Here is a 24,067-nt window from a genome sequence, read left to right on the forward strand (position 1 = left end):
AAAGATATGAACTGATGCACAGTGAAATGAACATAACCAGGAGAAATTATACACAGTAACAGCAATACTGTTTGATGAAGAACTGGGAATGACTTAGCTGTAATACAATGATCACAGATGATCTCAAAGGACTAATGATAAAGCATACTATCTTCCTCCAGAGAAAGAACTGATATTGTTTGAATACAGACAAACATGATATTTTTCATTATTTTTCTTTCATTTTTTTTACTCAAATCTTCTGTATTCAAATCCACTAATGTGGAAATATTTTATATGACTACACATATATAACCTATATCTGATTGCTTAACATCTCAAGGAAGGAGGATGGAAGGAAAAGAAGGATACAATTTGGAATTAAAAGCTTTAGATAAAAATGTTTTAAAAATTGAAAAAAAAGAATATATGTGTTTCTTGAGCATAAAAAAGTCCAAAATGACTGCTTAGGCTAAGATTATTTATAGAAATGTTTGGATTTTCATAAATTTTAATAGGGGAAAATAGAAGCAGATAGATCACTAAAAATTAAGAAAAATACAAATTGCAAAAGCAACATGATATAGTGGATGTAGGGCAGCTAGACAATGCAGTATAGAATACTGAGCTTAGAATCATTTTCCTGAGTTCAAATCTGGCTTCAGAAACTTATTAGCCACATGACCTGAACAAGTCATTTAACCTCTTTGCCTCAGTTCTCTCATCTGTGAAATGAGCTGGAGAAAGAAATGGCAAACTATTCCAGCATCTTTATCAAGAAAACCCCCAATGGAGTCCTAAAAAATCAAACACAGATGAGAAAAAAAATGAGCAACCTTAGTGGCTGTAATATCAGCTTTGCAGTAAGGATTCTAATCTCCCTCTTCCCCTCTTAGATATTTAGCAGTTATGTGAATCTAAAGATTCTTTTTACCTTGGTTATCTGCAAAACAGGGATACTAGTTTCACCTACCTTAGAGTGTTACTGTGATGACTAAATGAGGTAGTGTAAGTACTTTATAAACAATAGAGTCCTATATTAATGTAAGTTTTTTATCATTAGACTTTCCTATTAATACAGAAGTTTGGTTTTATGTTACTAACCTGTGTGTGCCAACATTTAGAGATGTTACTTAAATAAAGATATCATTCATTGGAATATAAAAGCCAGTCTTTTTATATAACTTTAATAATAATAGTGATTCTACCTGTATTCCCTCATTTCTGCTTCCCCATTATATGCTATCTCCCTCCCTTCTCCACCTCCCATGAAAGTAGAGATAATCTTGTTTTCTTGGTTTTCTTTTTATCTCTAGTGCTTAGCATGGGGCCTGGTACATTAAGCATTTAATAAATAGTTATCATTAACCTGTCTCTCTATTATCTATCTCTTTATTAGCTAATTATTTATCTTCATATGAAAATAAAATGAGAGGGTAGATAGGGGACTTTGTAAACCTAAAAGTACTATGTCATTGCTAACTATTATTATTATTGTTATTATTATTTCCCTAAGACCCACTCACCAAATAATGTCTTGTCAAAAGAGGAATGCAAAGGTTGAAAATATTGAAAGTTACTTTTCCCTTAAGAACTCTGACCAATGTGCTAGCCAATCATGATTGCAGAGGATTAAGGATTGAAGAATACTGCTTACCTCCTAACAGACAGTTGATAGAATGAGAATTCATATTGTTTGCCCATATATCTATATCTATCTATATCTATATCTATATCTATATCTATCTATCTACACATACATATATACATATATATACATACACACATATATACAAATATACACATATATGCATGAATATATGCATATATATACAATTTGTTATAAGGATTTTATTTTTCTTTCTTTTTTTCTAGTTAGGGCAGAGATAGGCAGAAAAGAAAAATAAATGCTTGTTAATTTAAAAAATAATGTTTAAAAATTACCTTTCCTTGTAGTTAATGAAAATTTGATATAAATTCTGATCATTTTTATTGGCAATGGAGTCATTAATCTCTTGCGTCAGGCTTCGGTGAACTTTCACCAGTTCCTTGAAAAGGAAATATATCCCAGAACATTAATAACCAAATTCTTCAAAAAGCCGACCTTCCCTAGCCCACCCTATCACCCACACCCAAGCAATACAGAACCCAAATTGTAGTTGGAATTGCTGCTCATCACTGAGTTGATTTATCTACACACATAAATCTGCCAATATCAGGATTGCAGATATATTTTTAAAGAAATAAATCACATGTGGGAAATAGCAGACTTTGCCTTGAAATGTCAGTGTCCATGAAACAAGAGAAATTAACTCATTAGTTATTAAGAGCTAATTTATCTACCATGCAAAAAATATGTGTGGCTCCTTTTCATCCACTTTATAATCATTAATAATTTTTTTAAATAAAATTAGTCAAGTGTTTAATGTTTTATTGACAAGAGAAAGTAATGATTATGTCCCCGAGTGTGAAAAATTAGATTTGAAAATTGGTCAATTAGTGGTATCCTTATGCTAAACTAACAGCAGTCACACTAAATTGCTTAAAACATCAGACAGTTAAAGGCAGAAAGAAAGGGCTAATAAATTTGACTAAATGGTTGAGTAGAGCTACTCAACAGCTAGAAGTTCACAATTTTTTTTTCTGAAAGGCAAGTAATTTCTAAGCTTCAGGCAGAAAATGCATGTCATAACTGAGAGGAAATAGACACCTCATCTATTTGAATCAAGGGCTCAATTTTCCCATTATCCTTTCCTTGATGCCTTTAAGTATACCTTGGCTTAAAAGACTAATTTTTGCAAAGGAGAATGGAAATCAGACCAGAGTTATTTTTTCTTGTCATTTTGTTGAGATAACTGTAAAATGTATTATAATTGGAATGTCAAATGATTCCTAAGATCAGAAGCTCTAATCTAGTAGGTTCCACCTCTCAAGTTTTCTAGGATAAGCATTATTCTTTGTATTCTGAAAGAAAATCACACATCATGAATATTTCTTCTCACTATAAGTAAAATCATCATTTATATATGAGAAGACATAAATGAACTGAGGCAGAGTAAAGTAAGCAGAACCAGGAAAACAATATATGAAATAATCATAATAATGAAAATGGAAAGAGCAACAACAACAACAACAACAACTATTTCAACTGAATATTGCAAAATCATAATAACCAAGCTTGAACTCAAAGAAGAAATAAGAAAAGGACCTCATCAGCTTCTGTGTAAAGAAGGAGATCTAGGGGTATAGAACACTACACATATCAGATTTTCTCTATATTTTTAATAGTCTTACTGAATTGTCCATTTTTCATTCTTTTTATATTGAATGGCCTGAGAGATTGGAGGGAAGGGTGCAATATATTAGCATCATTTACAAATGAAGATAATAATTTTGAATAATATAGTAATAACAGTTCATATTTATATGCCACATCAAGCTTTCCAAAGTATTTAATATATTCTATCACCTTTGATTATCACACAACAACCCTATTTCTGTTGTTCGATCATTTCAATCATAATTGACTCCTCATTACTCCAACTTGAGGTTTTCTTGGTAAATATAATGGTTTACCATTTCTTCAGCTCATTTTATAGATGAGAAACTGAAGCAAATGGGATGAAATTATTTGCCCAACTAGTAAATATCTGAGGCCAGATTTGAATTCTAGAAGATCAATCTTCTTGACATCAGGCCCACCACTCTGTCCACCCTGCCACTTAGCTACTACACAACAACCCTATAAGGTAAGTGATATTTGTATCCCCATTTTGCCTATAAGGAAACCAAGGTAAAATAACTTTTCAGATACATAGCAACTAAGTTCCTATATGAGGATGATTCAAACCCAGACTTTCCTAACTTCACATCTAGCACCCTAACCATTACACTATGAGGCTTTTACAATTAGCAGCTTCCTTAAATTAATTTTGAGTAAGACATCACTTTGCCTCTATTTCTGTGTTGAAGTACATGAAAATCCAACCATCCCTCTAAATAAATTCACCTGGGCATCCTTGACACTAAAATAAGATGTGAAATGATAAAATATTTGGTATCTACTCAGAACTTGAAGGCAACTATTTGAATGACAGACATGACAAGGCAGAGAAAAGGTAGGAGAGAAAAAGCACTGGGACAACTCACTGGTCACAGTGGCCAAGAGATTAGATTGATCTGAGTCAAGGTAAGGATAATGAAAAAGCAGCAGTGGCCCCAGGGGGTAAGAAATATTTCTAAAATGGCACATTCGGTTATCTCATTGACCATATTTACAATGGTTATAGAACATATGCTAATGAACAGGAGAATATTTTATATATTCTTTTGTCCTTCTGGAGAAAACAAGAAAAGCAGAAAATTGTCTTCATCCAGAAAGGAGGGAATTTTTATTAAGGCCTAACATTTTGGGACAGCTAGATGGTGAAGTGAATAGAGCATCAGCCCTAATGTCAGAAGGACTTGAGTTCAAATATGGCCTCAGACACGTAATACTTCCTAGCTGTGTGACTCTGGGCAAGTCATTTAATCCCAAATGCCTCAGAAAAAAAAAAATCTACAATCTTATAGAGTATAATAATTGAATATATGTTTATTCATTCATTTTTCCTGAATGGTGACTAAAATTTTTCTTTAAAAATTTTAAGGGAAACAACCATAAGTTAAATATAGAAATGGAAAAAAATATTTAGCAATAATAATAAAAGCTAAGACTGATAGAATATTTCAAGGTTTGAAAAGTATTTTACAAATGTTATCTCATTTTATCCTTACAACAACCCCTGGAAGGCACGTTATTGTCATACCTATTTTACAAAGGAAAAAACTGAGTTAGACAGAGATTAAATGGCTTGCCCATAGCCACATGACATGAATGGCTGAGGTTGAATTTGAGTTCAAGTCTCCCTAGTTCCAGATCCTAAGCTTTATCCTACGCACCATCTTTCTTGCCTTGGCAAGAAGCAAACTAGCGACTGATTTCCTTAGAAGTTCTTAAGATGATGGAAATTCTATGATGAATGATATGGAGCATGGATCTTTGTACCCAGAAACACTCTGCAATTACAAATTGGAATGTATAAATTATTAAAATAATAAAACCAAAGTGAGACCAACAAAGAAATAAACATTTCCCAAATTAACATATTTCATATATTTCTCATGACTACTTCTAAAAACTTATCCAGATCTTCAATTTAAGTCGGATAATCTTTACTTACAGGAATGTTGATGAATACAGTATCAAACTCTGTAGCTGTCAGAAATCTTTTCAGTGGTGTCATGAAATACTGTAAGAAGACAATGAAGATATTACTGTTATGTTGGATTCTTGTTTTCTAATCCATATGAAATCGTTTTCGATCAATCATCAATTAATTATTGAGCACCTACTCTATATTCAATACTATGCTAATAATCTCCATGGGGATACAAAAAGACGAAATACAGTACCTGCCTTCTAGGGATTTACAACTTAGTTAAAAAGATAGGGCACGTATACATGAAAAGTTAAAACACAAATATGGCAGTATATTAATAAGGGCAAAATGAGTAGAATTGTAAGTGAAAAATGAAGCAGATCTATAACTAGGGCACCAAATTTAGACATCACCAATGGCATTTAAAGCTGTTCAGAGTAGAAACAATAGACTACATCCTCTACTAGTTAAGATAAGAAATTACTTCCTGGCATCCTTTTTCCTTAGCCTTGTCCCACTCCTTATACTCTGCCACAAATAATAATAATAATGGCAATAATAGCAATTATTTATATAGCACTTATTGTATGTCAGGCAATGAGCTAAATGCTTTATATTATCATTTTATTGATTCTCAAAACAACTCTGTGAGTATTATTATCTGCATTTTACAGATAAGGAAGTAGTTAAATGACTTGTCTAGGATCACACAATTAGGAAGCATCAGATATCTGCTTTGAACTCTGATCTTTCGGAGGACAGGTTTAGTACTTCATACACTGTTCCACCTAGCTCCTGATTATACTCTTGGTAACAAAAATCACTAATTGGCCTCTGGGAAACTATAAGATTTATTTTGATATTTAATAACTGCTCAGTGATTTTTTCCAAAGCAAAGGGCTACATAAAAGAAAAACCTAATGTGCACTTGTTTTGATGGCATCAACACCAGGATTTAATCATCCATGAAAATGTTAATCACTTACTTTTTCTATTGATTCCAATGTTTCCGTATACTTCTCTTCTGTCTGCTTGATCTCTGCAAGGCAGCAGCTTCGGATGTCATTTTCTAGACACTTCTGCAATTAGAAATGAATAAAACTACAATATTATTTAGTGTTCTATAACTCGCTGATCTCTTAAGTATTAGAATCATGAAAAAGTTTGATTACTGATAGAAATTCAAAAGTTTCAACTCTTAAAAAATGACAGGTAGTTGATATTAAATACCATCTATGGGGTATCATTAGAAATTGTTTTTTCACTTTTGAAACACAATAAGTAACAAAAGGTGAGAAAATTATGATAGTGTGGTAGAAAAGGCATTGGGTTTAGATCCAGAATGCTCTCCCACTTACTAACTAAAGCAGAGGAGGGAACTGAATTTATCTCTAACTTTGCTTTTGTCATCTGTAAAATGGGCTTAATTATGTTCTGGACCTCATGGGACTGTTAAATGAAACAACAAACTATAAAGAGCTATATCGAGTGGGAAATCATTATGAAGAAAACAGTTGTAATAAAAATTAAAGTTAATATAGGTTCCTTTGAAATTAAGAAGTCTCTGCCTGACACAGAGTTAAAAATAAGGGATTTAAAGTAAGAAGACTAGGAGTTAAATCTCAGCTTTGTTATTTTTACCTGTATGACATAGAAAGTCATTTAATATCAAGAGACTTCCTGGTTTTCTCATTTGTAAAACATGAGTTTGGGGACAGGTGGGAGCAGAGGGTATTAGATGATCTTAAGATTCTTACTAGCTATAAATCTATGATCTAATGGGTTAGAATTTCCTGTCTTTCACTTGCCATTTGTGTGATTTTGGACAAGTCACCAATTTCTCTGGGTTGTAGTGTCCTCATCTGTAAAATAAAGGATTCCTTTCTAACTCTAAATCCTTGAAACTACTTCTAAGAAAACTTCATTTTCTTATAGTTTTGGAGAAATCAACAATCAGTGACAATTAGCAACTTCCTTTTTCAAACTTGCTTCTCTATGTGCATGATGATTACGTCTAGAAATCCCAACCAAAGAGAGACTGAGAATTGAACAGGATGGAAACTTCAAGTATTTTTCAAGAACTGAAATCCTGATATCTGACTTCTTCCATGTCTTAGTTAGAGGGTCACTTAGACTGCACTATTCTACACCAGTAAATCCTGCACTTAGAAAGAAAGGGGGGTTGGCCATTGGAGCAATTTTCCCAGGAGGACGTTTCAGTAACATAAGAATAGTAAAGAGCACACTTAAACCATGCAAATTTTCTCTACATGTTAAACATAGAAATATGGCATAGGGTACCCAGCAAAGCTCTCCCCAAACATATTTACCCTTAAAAGTTCAATTGCTGCTTCCTCAAGGAAGTCTTTCCTGATTCCCCGTTTGAAGTCATAGTCATTTTTTGTACTTTTCTTATGCATTTTCACACTTTAAAGATTTCAGATTCATTTTGGTGTGAGAGATTTTCTGAAGAGGCTAAGGTTTTCCAGGTGTTCCTGATTATGGGCAATATGTGAGGATTATATGAACTGGTATAAGAAATTAGGACTTACTCAATAGTACCAAGGCCATTCAAAAGAGATCAACCTAATAACCCACTTGGGAAAAAACAAATCAATTAAAAAGTCACAATCCCTATACTGTGATGGAAATTTTGATTGATATTCTTTTATGACATATCTTGTATGGTCAAAGCAAATAAGCATAAACTTCTTCCAAAAATGAATAAGAGGAAAAGACTAGATCATTTATATGTGAATAAATCTTCTATCTTCCTCTGAACTGAATGTTCATAAAGGATAAGGACATGCCTTATTTTGCTTTGCATTCCTGTAAATGCTTAGTAAGTATTTGGTCCATGAATATTTAAATTAGTGATTATTATCTGAAATAAATGGTAAGGATGAACTTCTTTTCAGGAGCTTTTTAAAAAATCTCAGCATGATTTAGGATGAAATAGTCTACAATAGAAGCAAAAGCAGCATAATAGAAGAAAATTGTCTTAATGAGTAGAAAGGGCTTAAATAATAGTTTCTATGGAAGACTGAGTCACTAAAACAATTAGATTGAAATTAATATGTTGAAGCTTATTCTAAGTTACTTGGCATATTGAATATATATTTTTTAAATAAGTGTTATGTGGTTTACCAAGATTTATTCAAGAAAGCTTCCTTTCAAAAGGACTCATTAAAAAAAAAAAAAAACTGAATTTATGTGTGAACTGGACTGTGAAATATCACCAAAAAAAAAAAGCTAATAACCAGATAATAAGAATTCTCAAATATTTCATTTTAATGATTCCATACTGGAATGACTCCCTTCATTTGGGGGAAAATGAGAAGTTTGAGTATAGTAAGCTTTGTGATAGTGCATTGGCAAGTTTGTTTGTTTGGGGGGATTTGGGTGAAAGTTAAAGGACATGACAAATTCTAAATAACTAAAGCATCACCAAAAGAGCAATGAAGATTATGAATGTAAGCAGGAACCATGAAAAAAAAAATCAGAGTAAAGGATCAAAGTAAATCAAAGTAAAAAAAAAAATCATTAAAGAACTGTACAGGCAAAAAGGGTAATTAACTAGTCATTTGGACAAAGCAACACATAATAGGTAGATAGCCCATTGAGTCCACTCGAACCTTGTGATGTTAAGAAAAAATCAAGAAGTTCCCTTTGGGAAATGGAGGGCAACAAAGAATAAAGGTCACATAGGATGAGCAAGCATAAATAAGCTATACTTCAGATAGCTAGGTGGGACAGTGGAGCAGAACACTAGGTCTAGAGTCAGGAAAACCTAAGTTCAAACCCAATCTCAGAAACTTAAACTGTGTAACCCTGAGCAAATCACTTAACTCTATCCACCTCAGTTTCCTCAGTTGTAAAATGAGTATCATAATCTACCTCCCAGTGTTGTTATGAGGATCAAATGAAATAACCTTTATAAAGCATTTAGTACTTGCTTAATACCTTACCTGCTTCAGAGGGAGATTGTTCATATTAATAAAGTCGAGCATTATGGAACATTTTTGTATGTTTTTTTTTCTTTAAAATAATATAAACAATGCATAGTCTTTAAATGATTTTTTAAATATATCTAATTTCTAGGTTAATGCTTTTCTAAGGAACAACATGGAATCAATCATTTTCTTAGAATAGTTTGAGAAAAGAAGTAAATGCCCATGCTTTTTAATTGCTCTAAGGAGTTGTGCCTAGAATTAGATGGTTGAATAATAGTTTTTTGAGATGCATTCACGTCCTTATAGTTATAATACCAAGGAAAAATTTAAAATATGCAACTAACTCAATCCTATCTTTCTTCATTATAATAAATGTAAGCAAAATCATAGAATCAGAATGACAGAATTTTAAAGTTGGATAACACTCCCATGGCTCACTAGTCAAATCCATGGAGGAAAAGAATACCCACTAGAAAAGGAAAAGAACAAGCATTTATTAAATGCCAACTATATGCTAAACACTTTACAAAAGTTTTCTTATTAGGTTTTTCAAAGAACTCTGTGCAAGTAATAAACTTTTGACTCCATTTCCTCATCTGTAAAGAGATGGAATTCAATTCAGTGGCCAATAAAGGCCTTTTCATTACTAATTCTACCATTCTCTCCCTTCCTTTACCTTTATTTTTATGATTCTTTTATTTTTTGGAGGGTTTGGATTTTTTTTTAAGTGAGACAACTGTGGTTAAGTGACTTTTCCAAGGTCACACAGCCAGGAAGTGTTAAGTATCTGAGGTCAAGTTTGAACTCAGGTCCTCCTGACCCCAGGGCCAGTGCTCTATCCACTACATCATCTGTATTTCTATAATTCTTAATCCAATATGCTACGCTACCTTTTTGCTTCCTATAATAACATTATAATTTTTATGATTCACCTCACCATCAACTAGTTCTAGGACTTAGGTATTAGTGTAGTTGTTCAGTTGTTTTCAATTGTTTCCAACTCTTTATGATCTCTTTTAGGGTTTTCTTGACATAGGTACTGGAATGATTTCCCATTTCCTTCTCCAGTTCATTTATAGATGAAGACACTGAGGAAAATAGGATTAAATGCATTGCCCAGGGTCACATGGCTAGTAAGTGTCAGAAGTCAAATTTGAATTCAGTATTCTTGACTTTAGGCCCAGCTGTACCACCCAGCTGTTCTGGACTTAAATATGCCTAACATTTAAGGCTGAAGGCATTTTAAAAGGAATATGGATTTTCTGGGCTTTCTGAGTTCTAACATAGAAACACCTATGAGGGACCTTTTGAACATGCTAATAGGGAGTATGTTGCATTATCTATCACATGGGTGAGGAAGCTTTCTTTTATTAGTTGCCTGATTCTTTAGAATTGGTGAGATTGAACTATCCACTCTGGTCATTTCTTTTTTTTTTTCCCCATAATGTTTTGGTGGCTCTTATCTGCTGTGACCAGCATAGATGCCACAAACTAAACCAGTGAGAGAGGAAGTACTTGCTTTCTCCTGCTTCATCTCTTTTACCCTGTGTCCAAGAATTTGTCTTGGGGGATATTTGTTTGTGTCTGTGTTGCTTGTCCTTTATCAGGGCATGGAGGTGATTCCATCAGCATTCAGGGGTATGAACCATGACCATCTTGGAGTCAGGCAGAATGTTACAGCCAGCCATTCTCCTGTGGAAGTCTTGAGAAGTCTGGCTTCTTGAAGACTGAACTCAGAAAGATTTTGGTACTTGGAAATGAGACAGCCCTCTAAAGAAACTGAGCTAAAATATGAATTTAATCTTTCCCTCCGCAGAGAATGATATGATACAAAGGGGCAGAAGGATTATGCTGCCCATGTATTAGGGAAGGATGGTATTCATTAGTTATTGTCATACATATAGGACCTTGTCTGGAACAAAACTGTGCACTTTGCTTTTGCAAGGGCCCATAAGAGAGACTGAAGCAGCTGGGTGGCTCAGTGAATAGAGTTCTGGGCCTAGAGTCAAGAAGAACTGAGTTTAACTTCAGCCTTAGAACTCACTAGCTGTGTGATCTCATACAAGTCACTTAACTTGGTAAACTACTCCTATATCTTTACCCACAAAATCCTATAAACGTTTACAGATAATCAGATACAACTAAATGACTAAAAAATAACAGAGAGATTCTCTGCCCACGACTTTTGATTTTTTTGGTAAATAGACTGAGAGATACTAAAGAAATTTGGCAACTTTTTTGTTTTTGTTTTTGTTTTTAGGCAAGGCAGCTGAAGTTAAGTGACTCACCAGAGTCACATAGTTATTAAGTGTTAAATGTCTCAGGTTGAATTTGAACTCAAATCCTCCTGACTTCAGGGTGGATGCTCTATTCAGCTGTCTCAGCAACGTTTTTTAAGTTGACAAATATACTATACTTTTTTTTTTCTGTGAAGTATCTCCTCCCAAGACAGTTCCATTGATGTACTTTTTCAATTTTTTTTATTCAGTGGTTTGTTTAAATACTAATACTTTTTGTATTATTGAATTCTTTATATGGAAAGTTAAACTTATGTCTTCTATTTTACTTAGTACTACATAAGCACTGGTATTAAGTTTGCCTTGAGAAATTTGGAATAGCTAGAAAATTGATTGGAATTACTCTCATTTAGTAAAAATATTCATATTGTTTGTTTGAGGTTTTTGCATTTAAGTTGATCTGGATTGTTTGCCTTTTTTGATAGCTAAATGTTCTACAACTTCTTAGGATAAGAATGTTTGCACCCCAAATCTACAAGTAGCTGAAATACTTTGCCACATCCTCATATCTACTTGTCTTCTTGTATTGATGGATGGGTTTACAATCCTATTTGACATGCTCAAAACATCTCACTGATCCCTGGTAGGGGGATCCATGGAAAAATTCATAGGGAGTAGAGGAGCAGGTCCTTTTGTGATAAGGAACCCAGAGAGTACCTAGATGTCTATTAGGACCACCTATAATAGCTAGACCCCAGAGAATTTTAGTGTCTTTTATAGAAAGAGACTTTTTGTCTATACTTTTTGTATAGACCTTAGCTGGATGGTTTCCTGCACTGAGGGAATGAATTATTGGAAGAGTTCTATCCAGGACACTTTTAGGTGAGTGTATGTGTGGGTTTTTTTTTTTTTCCATTTAAGCAAGGGACAATGCCAAGTTGGCACAAGCTCCCAAATCCCTGTAGCAAAAACTCCATGTAGCTTGGAAATATTAATGAATGAACGAAAAGAGTAAATAAAGGAAGTTAGAGCATAACAGATCCTAATGACATAGATTTACTTATTAACCAGAATTGTTATAAAGTAATTTAAGAAGAAAATAGTAAAAATGTACCGGCTGCTGAGCTTCTTCAGCCTTCATCAGGTCCTCATACACTTCTCCCCCTTCATCTTCTCCATAAACACAGTCATACAAATCTTCTTCATCATCTGCACGGGTTTCACTAAAACCAAGGGAAATTATTGTCAAAGTCAATCTCTAGAATGCAAAACATATAATGAAAGAATGAAAAATCATTTATTGTATCTTATTCTTTAAACAGCCAATCAAAAAAGAAAGTAAGACTTGAATCTCCAAGTCCACTGAATCCCTCTCTGAACTTTAGTTTTCTCAACTATGAATGGGAACAATAGAGAACTCATATGAACCGATACAAAGAAAAGTGAGCAAAACCCGGAGATTGTTGTACATTGTAACAACAATATTATACAATTAAGAACTGTGAATGACAACTATTCTCAGCAATACAGTGATCCAAAACAATCCCAAAGGACTCTTAGGGAAATATACTATCTGCTTCTAGAGAAAGAACTGATACTGTTTGAATATAGCCTGAAACATGTTGTTTTTTAACTTTCTTTTTATTTCAATTTTCTTTCCCTTCTCTTCCTTTTTTTTTGGGGGGGGGAAGGGGAGCAGGGGAAGGGTTGGGTAATTGGGGTTACAAGTGTCTGAGGCCAGATTTTAACTCATGTCCTTCTGATTCCAAGGCTCTATCCACTGAGGTATGTAGCTGACCCCATTTGAGTCTTCCTGTACAGAATAACTAATTAGGAAATGTTTTACATGATTATACATGTATAAACTCTATCAAATTGATTACTATCTCAGAGAGGGGGAAGAAAAGGGAGGGAGGAATAGAATTTGAAACTCAAAACATTTTAAAATGTTTTAAAATTGTTTTTAACATGTAATTGGGGGAGTGGTAATATATATGGATATATGGTTGTGTATACACACACACACACACACACACTCACACACACACACACACACACACACACACACATATATATATATATATATATATATATTAAATAAAAGTTACAAAAACAAATAAAGTTCCTAACAAAATGGAAAAGGTTTTAGGCCAGTCATCTCAGTTCACTTGACCTAAGCTTGTCTTATCTGTAATATAAGAAGACTGGACTGCATATCCTCTGAAGTCTCTTCTCTCTATGAATATCTATGAAATTATGATTTAATAAAAAATAAAAATAATTCATAATATGATAATAGCTAACTTTTATATAGCTCTTTAAGGTTTGCAAAGTACTTTACGAATGAAGTATTATTTTTTTTTATTTTCACAACAATCTTAGGAGGTATTATAAAGAAACTAAGGCAGACAGATAAGCAGGTTGGGTCTGAGTATACTCTATCCTCTACTCTGTTCCTAAAAGAATCATTGTATCACTCTTTAAATAGAAGGTGATATGACTATTATTAATAACAACAACAACAAAAAAAAACATACCTTAGGAGCTATTCTAATTCCTTATGTTTTCTTTGGGCAGTTGGATGGATAAGTTGTTCCCCAGAGTTGAGAATCTATACTATCTTTAAAAGTCCATTGGTGAACCAGTCAATACTAAACCTTCATAATACAGAAATTATCACTTATATTTATCTAATAACTCATGTTCAAAACCATGGTTTCATCAGTATCAGAAACACCTGGTGTGCAAACGCTTAGACTCCCTTTACAGATAAAGATCAACAATTTATCCTAAATTTATAATCTTATAGTTGCCTGGGAGCAGTAAATGCTTAAGCAATTTGTTCTTGTTGACACAAGTAGAATGTGACAAAGGTAGACCTTAGAAAATGGTCTTCTATCTACTTCACCATGATACCACTAAGCCAAGGCCATCCAGCTAGTAAATGAGAGAGCCAGGTCTTGAACCTTAATGTCCTGATTTCAAGACATGATTTCTGTCTACTCTACCAGGTACCCAATTGTCTTCTCCTATCAAATCTGCATGAAGCCTCTTTAGATCTATCTTGATGTTAGCTTTTCCTCTAAGATTATCTCCAATTTATCCTGTATAGTTCCCTGTGCATTTTGTACCTGGAATTCCCCATCTTGAGAAAATCACATATTTATTTTCCTGCCCCAGCATCATTATAAATACATTCAAAAGTGAATATTATACTCTTTCATGTGGGCCATTTTGGATTATTTACAACTTTGTTCCTTTTTATTAACTCAGACAATCAAAAGGGTTTTTTTTTTTTTAAAGAGATATAAATCTTTATCCTCTGTTTCTCCAAAATGAATCATTGTCCATAATATAAGGTGACATGACTGCCATGGGAAAAAAAAAATCCATAAAGAGCTAATTTAATCCCTTGTGTTTTCTTTGAGCACTAGGGTGGGTATATTATCTCCAACAGTTGAGAATCTACTCTTTTAAAGATCACTGGAAATCACCAGGTGATTCAGTCAATGCTGAATCTTCACAGTACAGAAATTTTCTATTTAATCTAAATATAGATTGGATTTGCATATATTCATACTCATTTAGAGGGTGGGTGCTTTAAAATTAGCAACTGGTTTTTGTGTTTTGTTTTGTTTTTTTACATTCTTGTATCTCCAACACTTAACACAGTGTTTAGCAAATAGTAAGTGCTTAATAAATAATTGTTCATTTGACTATAAGGGACAGTGATAGCATCTAGATTCATAATTCCACTCTTAAAAGAATTCCTAAAAAAACAAAAAAAAACAAAAAAAAAACTCCCTATCTCAATACAACTTAGCAACTTCTTGATAATTTATGGTCTCAGAGAGTTGAACTATATCAGTCACTTAATTCAGAAGTTAAATGAATTGTCCAGGATCATACAACCAGAATGTCTTCAAGGTAACCCTTGATCTCAGATTTATTTCATTTCAAAGCTGAAAGTCATTTTATGATACTGCCTCTCATTGTGTAAACCCATTTCTTTCAGTTTATTCTCATTGAAGTTGAATGTTCCCATACTGTCTATGAGTTCTCTAATGGTGGAATTTAATTTAGAAAAGTTGCTCTCAGAATAACCTGAATATAGTCCCCAAAATAAACCTCACTTTCTCTGAGATCCCCCCGTTGCTGCCTTGGGTCTAGACACCACATCATAAAATTGATATTTATAAAAAGAAAGTACAGAAACTTTCACAAATGGGAACATTTTGTAACATAGGTGTGTTTGTGTTGGTTGGTGTATACAAGAGCCTCTGTGAATGTAAGTTGGTGAATATGGCTAGAGACGCAGTGGTCTGGAAAGGGGTTGCTTGGGAGGAGGGAAAGGGAATTTTAAGGGAAAAAGGAATGATTGTTGGCAGGAGTTTCTGAGGGAAGATTTTTCTGGAGAGCAACTATTTCAAGGGCAGTTATACAGAAAAGCAATTATTCAACTAGATAAGCTCAGGACTCAGTGTTTTTCTCCTATGCTTTTCCTTTTCTGAGCTAATTAAATAGCTTGCTAAGTCTCCCCAGATTTCAACATGGAATGATCCTTGACTACTTCCCCAGGACAAGTGTATGGGATTTCTTTCCTGAATGTATTATTATTTTTAGTTAAGCAAGCAAGAGTTGACTCTAAGACTTTATGTAATTATTCAACCCTATACTAAAGAGACATTTTTTCTCCTAAAAGATTTTTGAATTTTGATTACTTGGAATAATAGGAAAAAATAGTTGTAGATAATCAAAAATAGTCAATATGAAAGAAAATAATATTTACTTTGAATGTTTTTTATAATGATGGTGGAATAGGAGGATAGCCATGTGATTTCTCAGGGTGGTATGAAAATTCCCTCCAGACATACAGATCAAAACCTCTTATACAATTTAGTGTCTTAGAAGAGGCTTTGGGATACTGTCATGTGGCAGAAGCAGCTTGCCATGGCTAGTCAAGTCAAAGGTAAGACTTAAATTCAGGTCTTCCTGACTCAAAGGCTGGATTTCTGATTATTCTTCCACATTGCTTCTCAATCATAATAATGATAACTTTTTAATAGCACTTTGACATTAATAAAAACCTTTACATTATCTTATTTGAAGCTTACTGTCTCATTTGATCTTCACAAGACCATGAAGTGGCTTCTATTGGCATTATCACTACTTTTTACAAAGAAAGAAAATAAGCATCAGATCGTTTAGCAGAAGTGTCTATGATGACACATCTTAGTAAGTCAAAGGTCTCTCTGAATTGAACTACATCCAAAATTCTTTCAATTATAGATCTTTTAATAATAGCTAACATTGTACAATGCCTTAAAGGTTGCAAAGCATTATTTGGGACGGATGGAAGAACAGAAAGGCAGATGGATGGAGAGGTAAATGGATGGATATTATCTCATAATAACAAACCCTATGGGGTAGGTGCTATTACTACCCCTATATCACAGATGATGAAACTGAGGCAGACAGAAGTTAACTAACTTTGCCTGATGCACTAAATGAGCTCAATTCTTGGTGGCCCTAATCTCAATACTCCATCAACTACAACATCAAGTTGCCTACCAAGACTAAATTGTATTTATATTTGGATGAAGGCATATCTGAGTCCAGAGCAGCTATGTAGCACAGCAGATAGAGTGTCAGCCCTAGTGTCAGAAAGATCATTCTTCCTGAATTCAAGTCCAGCATTACTAGCTATGTGACTGAGAAAGTCATTTAACCTCTGCCTGCCTCATTTTCCTTATGTGTTAAATGAGTTGGAAAAGAAAATCGAAAACTACACAAGCATCTTTACCAAAAAAATCTCAGTGAGGTCATGAAGAACCAGACAAACTGAAATGACTGAACAATAACAATATCTGAGCCACTTCTAATGAATCCTAATTGTGAGGGCTTGCTTAACTCAGAAAAAGCTGTGATATAGTCCAGTTTCACCATCCTATCCTGCTCATTCATCCCTGAAATAGACTTTGTATTGAGCATGGGTCTGTTTTTCTTTTGTTTTCTCAGAGTAGTTCAAGGTCTGGCTTCTCTGAAACTTTCCATGGAGAAGGGGAGCTGGTTGAGCATACTTCAAAGTACTCTGTGTACAAAATAAGCAGACAGAGCTGAGTGCCAACAAAAACAGAATTAAGTTAGTTGAGTATCAGAAGGAGAAAACAGGAAGAGGGCAAGGGGACTTGAGAATGAAAAAGGAGCAAAGCACAAATAAGACACAATGGAGTACCTACTTGAACCTCAAAGTAAATACTGCAGAGTAAATGTTGTCAATATATGTAAAATCAAAATTACTGCAGAAAAATAAACCTGGACAATCAATCATAAGATGGATAGCTGAAGTGGTTGACTTCACACAGGTAAGAGTCAGCATGGTGTTTTGGAAAGATTTCTGTTCTTGGCCTCAGGCTCTGACATTTACTGGGTGCCTAGTCTTGGACAGGTCATTAAAGTCAATAAATCATTAACCTTTATTAAATAATTACTATGTGCTAGGCACCTGGAACCTTAGTTTGCTCATTAGTAAAATTAGGATAATAACACTTTAACCTTATAACTCCCAAGATGGTTGTAAGGAGAGTGACCCCTGCCTCAACAATCTCCCCACCTCCATCCCACCCTTCATTCAGCTGTCAAATGTTCTTCCTTAAGCACAAGTTTGACAATGTCATCCCTACTCCATTCAGTAAATTCCAGTGGCTCCAGAATCAGACATAAAATATTCTCTTTGGCTTTTAAACCCCTTCCTATGCTTCCAGGCTTCTTACTCCTTACCTTCCTTCCTCATCCTACAATATTCTGTGATCTTGTGACATTGGCCTCTTTGCTGATCCATACACAAGACTCTGAGCATTTGCATATCCAAACTCTGAGCAATTTCACCATTCCCCATGGCTAGAATTCTCTCCATCCTCATCTCCACCTTCAGATTTCCCTGGCTTTCCTTCTACAGGAAGTCTTTTGTAATCCCCCTAAATTCTCATGCCTTCCCTCTGAGATTATCTGTAGTTTATCCTATATATATTTTGTTTATACATAATTGTTTTCATTAGACATGGAGCAACTTGAGATCAAGAACTGCCTTTTGCCATGTTTTATAGCCTTAACAATTAATGGTAGACTGACTGATATATAAAATCAGACATCAAAGATAGAAACAATCAGGGTGGATAAAGAAAATGGACCTGGAGTTAATAATATTTGAGTTCAAATCCTATTTCAGAAACTTACAAGCTATGCCTTGAGCAAATGATTTAATAATCTCTTTTACCCTTAGTTTCTTATCTATTAGATAAGGATATAATAACACCTTCCTTACAGATTTGTGGTGAGGATCAAATGAAATAACATCTGTAATGTACATGGAAAATAAATATTAAATCATTATATTATACTATACACACACACACACACACACACACACACACACACACACATACTTCTTAAATACAAGAAGACCTAATTTCAAGCACTATCCTTGATACCCACTAACTGTAAACTGTTTAATCACTGAATAATCCAAGCTACTTTAAAACCACATTGGAGAGGTTTGCTGTAGAGGGATTTGCCTCATCTGAGAGGTCATCCTCGGATGAATGATTCTTGTCCCTATCCCAATCTTTATAAACTATTATTATTGGTGATAACCTAATATTTCAGAGAAGCATCACCATAAATCAATATTTTCCATAATTTGATTAAGACTCTATTCTGACATGATTTCTGCCTTTAGACTCTTAGGCAGAAAAGAGATGCATGTCCTCCTATGTCCCCTTTCCCCCCCAAAAAATTATGGAACAATTTATTATAATAGAAACAACAGTTTTTCAATACCTTGCTTTTTTGTTTAACAATTTGACCCTATAATAATGCTATAGGACTACCATCCACTTCAACAGAAGTCTAAATTCTCCTTTTATTCAGTGGGTGAGGGAAAGGGAATTGGAGTGAGAGAAAAAGGGTAGTTCTAGAAAAGAAGTGACAAAATTGACTTTGAAAATGTGAAAATTATTTTTAAAAAGGTGCTACATTTATTAATCTTGTCACTAAAAATAGGAAAAAATGACACTGAGTTTAAAGTATTATAATATGTCTTTTCACTTCTCCACCTCCACAACTAGTCACTATCAGGGGAAGGAGGAAGGGACTACAATCATGAATACAGATTGGACTGGAAATCATAAGACCCCCATGAAATCTTGTCCCATACACCAGCTGTGTAACTCTGGGAAAGCTCCTTAACCTCTCATATCCTCAGATTCCTCATCTATAGAATAACAATACTGATGCTATCCATTAATAGAATCAAAAGATCTTAGATCTAAAACTGAAAAGGACCATAGAAAAAATCTAGCTGAACTTTCACATGAAGATCGAACTGATAACAAAGGAATTAAATGATTTTTCCAAGACCACATGGGTAATAAGCAGTAGAGATAAGATTTGTACCCAAGGCCTCTGATTATAGAACCACTGATTTTTCCCTTGTAACATATTGACTGCCCTTATAAGACTGTTACCAAAAAAGTATTAGTAAAGTTAATAAAGTCATCATGCCTTACCAATGAATACCTATTTCCTCCTAAATGTTTATCTCCAGCCCAACTGCTTTCTCATCTCCAACTACTTATATCTACAAAAATAACTATTCAAGATCAATATGTGCCAAATTCAACTCATCATTTTACTCCTAGAAATATTTCCTCTTTATGACTTTCCAAATTCCATTTCCCCTTACATCTCATATTTCCCAATACTTCACCTCCATCTTTTTCATTCCATTCCAACTGCTATTACTAATGCCAGGTTTGTATTATTTCAACTGAATTTTTACTATACTGTTCTATATGTTATTCCAATTTCCAGTACTTTGTCCCTACAAACCATTCTGCACACTATTGCTGGAAGAATCTTCCTAAAGTACAACTCTCATGGTATAGCACCCCTGACTCAAAACTTTTTCCATGGTTTCCTGTTGTCTACCAAACAAAACCCAAACTCTTTAGATTGGAATTCATATCTTCTGTGATATGGCTTTAAATAATTGCTCGTCTCTTAATTTCTATTATTCAATGGACTGATATTATGCTTCCATCCAGTTAACAGTCTCTGGACGATCTGCCATTCCTCAAACTTTGAAATTCTCTTCATTGCTAATGTTCATGCAATTTCCTCAACTTTATATGCTACTCTCTGATCTCTACTCTCCAAAGTCCTCCCTAACACTAAAACCTAATTATAATGCCACCATTTTTATGAACTTTTCTAGCTACCTGTAATTTCTCATTCTTTTAAATTCCTAGAGCATTTAATTTATACTTAGTTTTTGTGCTCCATATATTATTCCATTTATTATATTTATTTTAATAATATGTTGTTATATAACAATGCAATCATATTATTAGATTGTAATATAATGATTGTCATAAATCGCTATTTCTCAAAATATCTTGCACATAATAGATTCTTAATAAGAAAATATTTTATTAATACATTATTTGATAAATGAGTCACATTTCAATCAAACAGAGGAAAAAGTTGATGACTTTTGGTTTTGATAAATAGTAATTACAGTTCTTGTCTCAATTTACCTAAAGGGACTCTAGATATGGACATATCACTATCCAGTGATACCCTTCTTGTCTGCTTCAGCCTACCATGATTGCATCCCTTTTCTATCTATTGTTCTCTTTGAAGATACCAGACATTTGTTCTTCATTACTCTGTAATGTTACATCTGAAAACTGATGGTTTTCATATATATGTTCAAATATTAACTCCTCAATTAATTATATCTTTATGGACATTGGTGTTATGGGTCAGAACTCTGAACTTGAAACAAAGGATTCTTACGAGATACTAAGTCAGTGGAATTAATAGAGACAATAGTTATCTAATTTAGCATGGTTCACTATGATTGATTTAATCCTACAAGGAGATGTTATGGGCCAGAACTTGAAATAAGATACTAAGTAGAATTACTAAGTGGAATTGAGGAGAAAATGGTTAAATCGAGTTTAGCACTGATTTAATCCTACAACAAATAATGGTTTCCTAGTGATATAATGATTGGTGTATACTCAGTGTCGGGCATATAAGCAAGAAGCTCTCAGGGCCAGAAGGAGAAGTGCACTAGAAGCTCTCGGAGGGTGAGACAGACTCATTCCATCTTCCACCCTTGCTGTGGCTGGAGGCTAAAGCACAAAATCCTTGGATTTGGAGAGAAGCTTGCAAAGGCAAAAAAAGCAAAGGAATGGTGGCAGGAGCTCAAGCTTAAGGAACCAAGGAGAGAGATAAACCTCTAAGAAAACTAGCAGAGCCCCAAGTGAAGGAGATAAGAATTTGAAAGAGACAATAAAGCATTTGGACTTTAACCCCTGGCTCCATTTACGGTGATTACTGAACTGAAACGAAGGCTGCCTCCAGAGACCACAAGAAAACCCCAACAGAAGATTACATTTTAGAGAAGAATATTACACATTGGGGATAAACTTCACATAGCTTTTTGTTCTTCCTGTTTCACCCATGGAAGCTGACATAGTTCTGAGCACACAGGAGCCATATAATATGTCTGATTGGCATTTGATGTTTCTTGGTCATTTATAATTGACCCTGTTCTGTCCAGCTCTATAAGCTATGAATAATAAAGTCATCCTACCCTCCATCAGAAAGCATTTTAAAAAGGAAATCAACAGTGAGTACAAAGAAGGTTAAATTCTTCATTTTGGTTAAATTTCAACATACTCTATTAAGTCAGGAAGGCTTTTGTAGATTTCTTCGTCGTTGACACTTTCTTCAGTAGGGAATGGTCTGAGGAAAAAAAAAAGAAGTGTAAATGGAAGAAAACCAGATGAGACATATTTTTAACAAAATATACAATGTGTGCTGTTACTATGTAAGTCAAATTCTATTACTGTGGCAAATATTCCCTCAGGCATGCCCCAAAGTGCCTACAATGACTACTGCCAACTAGTTGCTTCTAATGTATACCCAATTTTCCTTAAGGATATCCACAGACTCTACCCAAGCATCATTAGTATTGTTATAAATAACAATAATAACAGCTAGTATTTATACAACACATAAGGGTTTGTAAAGTACTTTAACAAATTATTATCTCATTTAATCCTCACTACAGTCCTAGGAGGCAGGTACCATTATTTTTCTCATTTTACAGATGAGGAAACTAAGTTAGAGTGCTAACTGATTTGCCTCAAATCACATAACTGGTAAGTGACTGAAGCAGGATATGAAGTTCCATTATTCTAGACAGTATGCCTCATGAATTAAGATTCAATTTAAACATTTCTCACAGGTGGCAGGTCCTCCCCTAAATGAACTTAAGATTTCTATCACCAACTTTATCTGCAATAGCATCAATTGCTTAGGATCATAGAATAGCAGTTTGAAAGTTGAAATGGACCTAGGAAAACATTTGGTTCAAACTTCTCAGTCTGGTGCCAGAAAAACTAGAGGCCCTAAGAGTCAAAGTGACTCTACACCCAGTATTCTTTCTATTCTGTCACATACATATGGAATCTCCCTCTAATTATTTGCCAGCATTTCCTAATTTAGGAAATACCAGCTAGTACTGTTGAGTTTCTTGAAATTTCAAAAAAAATATATGTTTTAATGAGATCTTTCGTCTTTACATTTCTTTACACACATTGCCCTCACTTCTTGCCATTGAACCCCTCTTAAAACAAAGAAAATTCAGCAAAAAATATAAATGTATATCCAAATCAGTTCCCTGCCTCTTATGTCATTATGTCTTATGTCATTATCTCTCCTCCAAGCCTTCCAGTTGTTTTACTTTTTCTGAGTTCCTTGACTTTTAAAAAATATGCTTCAAAAAAATCCCAGTATAGTTAAAATAATCAGTGTAGAATAATGGGATTTGAACTTTAGAGCATGTTAGCCCCATAGAGAACATAATTTACTTGCCTACACGTACAGCTACTTCACACACACACACACACAAAGAATAGACAAAAAAAAAAAGAAAGAAAAAACATGTCTTTTATATATGGTTTCTGCTTTTTGTATGCTAACTGAAATCAGTTATAATAACGTGTATTTTAATTTTACTTTATTGCTACTGAATCTGTAGTATTCATCTTCTACAGGAAAAAGATTCATTGAATTGTAGACTGAAAAGAGGCCTAAGAAACCATCTTGTCTGATCCCTATATTTTACAACTTTGAAACTAAGGCCTAGATAAATGAATCATAACTAGCTAGAAACAGGTCCAAGATCCAGGTGTCCTTACTAACTAATCCAACAGTCTTCATACTACATTACTCTACTAAGAGTTATTGATGCTTACATTTTAATACAGTATTTGTTGTTTAGTTGTTCCAGTCATGTTTAACTCTTTGTGATCTCATCTGGGTTATTTTGACAAAGATACTGGAGTGTTTGCCATTTCCTTCTCCAGTTCATTTCATAGTTGAGAAAATTGAAGGAAGAGGTTAAGTGACTTATCCAGAGTTACATAGTTGAGGCCATGATTTGAATGCAGGAATAAAATTTTTTTCCAACTCCAGGCCTGGCACTCTTTCATTGTGCTACTTACTCATCTTAATAAAATATATATTCATACTATTAAAATGATCACTTGATGAAAGTCACATCTACAAAGAGAGTTCTTTTGATATTTCTTTCCCATTTAATACATGTTCAGTTTTTTAT

At 34.0% G+C, this 24,067-nt stretch overlaps 1 protein-coding gene across 1 annotated transcript in view; it reads right to left on the minus strand.

The window, feature by feature from the left end:
* VAV3 (vav guanine nucleotide exchange factor 3) overlaps positions 1-24,067 on the minus strand; it is a 449,592-nt gene that overhangs the window by 225,135 nt on the left and 200,390 nt on the right. The window contains exons 4-8 of the mRNA XM_003769710.4: positions 22,120-22,185; positions 12,485-12,593; positions 6,167-6,259; positions 5,202-5,270; positions 1,924-2,027 (exon numbers count right to left, since the gene is read on the minus strand). Of these exons, the coding sequence (XP_003769758.1) occupies positions 1,924-2,027; positions 5,202-5,270; positions 6,167-6,259; positions 12,485-12,593; positions 22,120-22,185 (441 nt within the window). The remainder of the gene's footprint in view (positions 1-1,923; positions 2,028-5,201; positions 5,271-6,166; positions 6,260-12,484; positions 12,594-22,119; positions 22,186-24,067) is intronic.

Source organism: Sarcophilus harrisii, chromosome 4, assembly GCF_902635505.1.
Source record: "Sarcophilus harrisii chromosome 4, mSarHar1.11, whole genome shotgun sequence".
Lineage (NCBI taxonomy): Eukaryota > Metazoa > Chordata > Mammalia > Dasyuromorphia > Dasyuridae > Sarcophilus > Sarcophilus harrisii.